Here is a 4,910-nt window from a genome sequence, read left to right on the forward strand (position 1 = left end):
CTTATACCGCGAACACCAATCTAGTTCCAACTGTAATAACGAATGGCCCCTCCATTTTGATAAGCATGAAAGAGGATGGTTGGCTTTCTCCTCGTAGAACGAGTGGGGACCAAAGTCTTGCAAGGCATCATATTTGTGAAGAAGGTGACAAAGGTAGCAAGTAAAGTAACTCGGTACATCTCGTTCAAGGCGAGTCAAAAGGGGACGTTTGTCTATTCCTGATGGCAGCATGGAATGATTTCGACGGTGAAACGTAGCAAGGAGTCGACGATTGCAGAGGGAAATGCAGATCACATCGACCAGAGGGAGGAAATCGGTTATTGACAGTAATAGCTCGACAGGTAGTCCAGCTAGTGTGTTCTGCTTGGGGATCTCAAAGAGTGGAGTATCATTTCTATTTCCCCACAATCGAGTTACCAATGAAGAGAAGAGTGCGAAGAGCGATAGCATGTTGAGGCGGGATGTTGAGCTAACACAAATCAAAGAGAGGCAAATTTGACGCTGGAAGATCAAGCTTCTAGGGGAGAGAGATAAAGTGATAGGTTATGGTGAGTGTCAAGGGTGATGTAAAATAGACAGGGAGCAAGACGTTATGATTACCAGCTCAAGGGCAACATTTCCCCTTAGCCAAATTATGCACGGATATAGTCCATTTTCAACCTTCACCTAGAAATTTAGCAAACTTGTCATGATATTATGGAAATTTTGGATGTTGCTCGTGATACATAGGAAGTAGTAACTAAGTAAGTAAGTAGCTACTACTCCGTAGTGATCACATGACTGCCCTGGCATGATACAGTATCCCGGTTATAACGATCTCAAATATAACGAATACCTGGATATGACGATATTTTTTGGTGACTATGATATATCATTATATAAATAGGTTTTACCATAACGGCAGCCAAGAGAGGACAGCCCCCGGCGGACATTATCCTGTCTATATAGCTGCATATATATTGTATATATTCCTGAGGTCTAGCTAATTGCTTTGGACATAAACCCAAAAAGATCCTTGTGGACAACGAAGCGCTACATGTACGTGATTCACCTGCTAACGTTACTCAGATTTAAAAGAATGGTAGATTCAACAGATAGGCAGCCTTCAATATGAAACTCTGGAATAGAACAAATTTCCCTTTTGACCCAAGACTCCGGAAATAGCAAAATATGGTACAGGATTGGGACCTGACGGCCTTCCTGGAGTGCATCTAGTCGCTGTCATCGCTATCATCCTGCTTGGACTTCCGGCGCTCCTTCTTTTCCTTCTTCTCCTTCTTCTTCTTCTTGCGCTCGGCCTTCTCCTCGGCGGTCTCGCCGTCGCGCTTGCGCTTCTTGTCTTCGACCTCCTCCTTCACAGGCTCGGGGGAGTCCGCCTTGGGGGTCTCGGTCTCGGTCTTAGTCTCAGTGGCGGGGGCAACAGCGGAGGTGCCGGTAAGAGGGAGGTTGAAGTCCTTGTACTCGCTCTTCCACTGAGCGGGAGTGGCATCGTTGGTGCGGCCGAATTTCTGAGAATCAAGTTAGTACGTTGAATGAGAACAAAGGCAGCTCGGCCACTTACATCGAGAGTTCCAGCAGTCTTCATCTTCTTCTTCTCAAGGGCAGTAGGTCCCAAGCCCCAGCGGCGGGGGTAGAGGTCACGCTCCATGATGCAACGCTTGACCTTGGCAACAACGCCGTGGTCGCAGGTGGTGAGCTCGACAGTGGACATCTGAGCGATACCAATGGCGATAGCCTCACCCTTGGTGGTCATGAGGACAACCTCCTCGTGGCACTCAATACCGGCCTCTGAAGAAAAAATTAGCAATGGTAAAAAAACAGACTCAGGGGGATGATGTTCACATACCGTAGCGGAGAAGACCAGGAATCATGAGCTTGGCACCGTAGCAGACGGCGTTGACAGCGCTGTCCTTAACGACAATACGCTTGTAGCCGGTGAGCAGAGACTCCAGAGGGCTGATGACCTTGCGGAGGTAAGACTCGTCGCGGTTGTTGTCGTAGACCCACTGGGCGTCCATAACATCGTGCAGAGTGACCATACCAGGACCCTCAGCCATGGCTCCAGAGCGAACACGGCGAAGTTCCTGCATGTGAGCACCGACACCGAGGAGAAGACCCAGGTGAACACAGAGGGTACGGATGTAGGTACCAGCCTCACAGCTGACCCAGAAGACACCGAGGTGGCGCTCATTGTCGAACTCGTAGTTCTTGCTCTCGTGGATGGTACGGATACGGAGCTGACGCTTGACGGCAGAGATCAGAGGGGGACGCTGGAAGAGCGCACCAGTCAAGGTCTCCAGAGCGCGGACGAACTGGGCCTCGCCACCGGGAATCTTGTCGTGGAGACGGATCACACAGACATACTCCTTACCGGCACCCTGCTGGGACTTGACCAGGCGGGTGGCACGGTCAATGCAGACGATCAAACAACCGGTGACCTTGGGATCAAGGGTACCACTGTGACCAGTCTTCTCGGATCTACATGGGGTAAGGTGGTCAGCAAGGGTGCGAAACCATTGAGGGAATTTGATGGATTTTGATTTACCTGAGGATCCGCTTCATCCAAGCCACGACTTCATGACTGGAAGGGTTGGAGGGCTTGTCAAGGTTGATGACACCGGAGCTGATGTATGACTTCAAGTCACGGCTCAGGGGAGAGGAGCCAGCAGGGATAGGGGTGAAGTGACCGGTCCGAACGAGCACTACAGAAAAAGTCAATGTCGGCTGGTCAAGCGTGGAGTTTTGAGGACAAGCGTACGCTTCTCATAGTTCTTAAGCAGAAGCGGCCAATCCGATGTATCAACGGAAGGAACGGACGCTTCAGGCTTGATGGCGTAGTCCATCTCCGAGGTCTTGACGACTGCCATTTTGTTGGTTGTCGTTGAAGGATGCGCGGTGAAAGCCCCGAAAATTTGTCGAAGGAAATTTTGCGAGTGCGGCAGCTCCAGCGCCCGAAACGGTTTAGCGCCTGGAGAAGTAGCCACGTGACTTGGAGTTCTCGACTTTTTTACGCCTCCAATTCTAAGGACTTCCAATTTTGAGGAGTTTCGCTAATATTGTAGATTGTTTGAGAAAATATTCTAATCGATCTAATCAAAAATGTTCCAAGATAATTAACTACTGGGGTTCAACAAATCTGTATTTGTAGACACATACATGCCCAAAACCATACAGTTCTTGTGGGTTATCGCTATTATTATCACTATCTGTCAAATGCAAAGTATCTCCCATGCAAGCCGATACCGTGCATAGAGCCTGATATTTCTTGATCTAACCGAGTCTCCGGCCAGCGCCTCTACCGTTCCAAGAACCCGAAGAGGCCCAGTTACCCCAGGATGATCCTGATGTTGACGCCGACGAGGGTTGCTCAGTCGGCCTTGGTGCGCGGCTCGCCGTTCCATACCCTCGGTAGCCGCTGTCGGGGTCATGGTGGCTAAAGTATCTCTCCACGAAGCCGGGGACAGTGATGAAATTTCTCCCACCACCGAAAGTCGGGTAGATGCGTGTGAGGAAATCATAAGTATGGGCAGCGATAATTCCGGTGACATCTACCAGTGCGCTATACCATCCGTTCGTCACCATGCCGAGGAGAAGCATTGCATATGGCAGGAATACCACCGGGATGTCGATGACCCAAAATCTTGTCTTCGTTCCTCGGTTCGTCTGGGAGAAGGTGTAGACGAAAGCCATGATCAAGGCTGATTTCAAGTCAGCGTATGCGTTGAAATTGAACCAAGTACGGAAAGCTTACGTGAAAGGAGGAAAGGGGATCCCAGATAACCACCTGCAGTGAGCTTGGGAAAGTTAGCAAATTTGGAAGAGATTTTGGACTACCAGGACGACAAGTAAAATAGGATGTGGATGGTATTGGAAAAGAATAGATGATGTATATAGAAATGTAGGGCACCTCCGATACCGACGCGATACGAAATCACGCCAGTGAACTCGAAAGAAATCCCACCATGCCCACACCTGCACAACACCTGAATTTTGCGAATTATGATGGTGTTGCACAGATGCAGGGGTGCTCTCCCTCGCCTTCAGGAACCGAATTCAGCTAGATTTCGAAGCTGGGCGGGCAGTTATAGCGAGGGATTGGATATGAACGCGAACGCAGACAAAAAAAAAAAAAAGGCAGACTCTACTGAGTCACTTACCATAATGTTGAAAGCTACGAATAGGAGATAGATGAAGAACTCTCCAGGGGCCATGCTCTTCTCTGCAGCACTGCCATAGCGGTACACTATCGGTACATTAGCACTCTGATTAGGCCAGGCCGATGTGATACCGAGGCATCATACTGAGGTAGAGATCAAAAACGAAACCGAGATTCGGTGCGGTTAGTAGAAATGGTGTGACCAGCCGGTAGATCTGCGGGCGCCATGAAAATATCATGCTTGGCATGAATGGCGCCCAATAGAAGCTCAATAAGCCACTATGCATCAAAGCGGATTGAACTAGAGTCAAGGCTGTAAGGGTCCTGAATGATAAGTCAGTAATGAGAGCTTGAGATCGGCGAATAGGACGTGCATACCTAATGACCGGGGGAGCCGCCCAGAAGACATCCATCTTGAGAATGAATAAGATGCAAAATGGGTAATTGATCACGGCTTAGATCATTACAGCCGCTCACAAGATAGCCAAATTGCGGTGTGGTTGAAGAAAGAAAGAGAAGGACAGGTGGAAAGAAAAAGGTGTTCAAGGCTCGCTTCGGGAGAGTTTCTCCGATGTCCGTTGCTTATGTAAGATATTATATGGATCCATCCATGTTCTATCTGTTTCGACAGCTTCGCACTGTTGTTACCCGTGTACGGGCGACTAAGTATGCCACCGGTTCATAACTCTCTCATTAGTTAATATTGCCAGGCAATAATTTAGGTAGATCCACTCAACCTTAAGTACGAAGTTCA

At 48.9% G+C, this 4,910-nt stretch overlaps 1 protein-coding gene across 1 annotated transcript; it reads right to left on the minus strand.

Moving 5' to 3' along the window:
- Window positions 1-1,211: 1,211 nt before the first annotated feature.
- Window positions 1,212-4,569, minus strand: cbf5 (pseudouridine synthase CBF5; the record flags this gene model as incomplete). Its single annotated transcript, XM_016747548.1, has 10 exons — window positions 1,212-1,508; window positions 1,562-1,788; window positions 1,847-2,478; window positions 2,546-2,702; window positions 2,759-2,968; window positions 3,330-3,698; window positions 3,752-3,794; window positions 4,158-4,243; window positions 4,302-4,480; window positions 4,535-4,569. 10 exons carry the CDS (start codon window positions 4,567-4,569, stop codon window positions 1,212-1,214), a joined length of 2,235 nt encoding a protein of 744 aa, XP_016602096.1.
- Window positions 4,570-4,910: the final 341 nt, after the last annotated feature.

The sequence above is a fragment of the Penicillium expansum genome (genome assembly GCF_000769745.1).
Source record: "Penicillium expansum strain MD-8 chromosome Unknown contig359, whole genome shotgun sequence".
NCBI classification, from domain to species: Eukaryota; Fungi; Ascomycota; class Eurotiomycetes; order Eurotiales; family Aspergillaceae; genus Penicillium; species Penicillium expansum.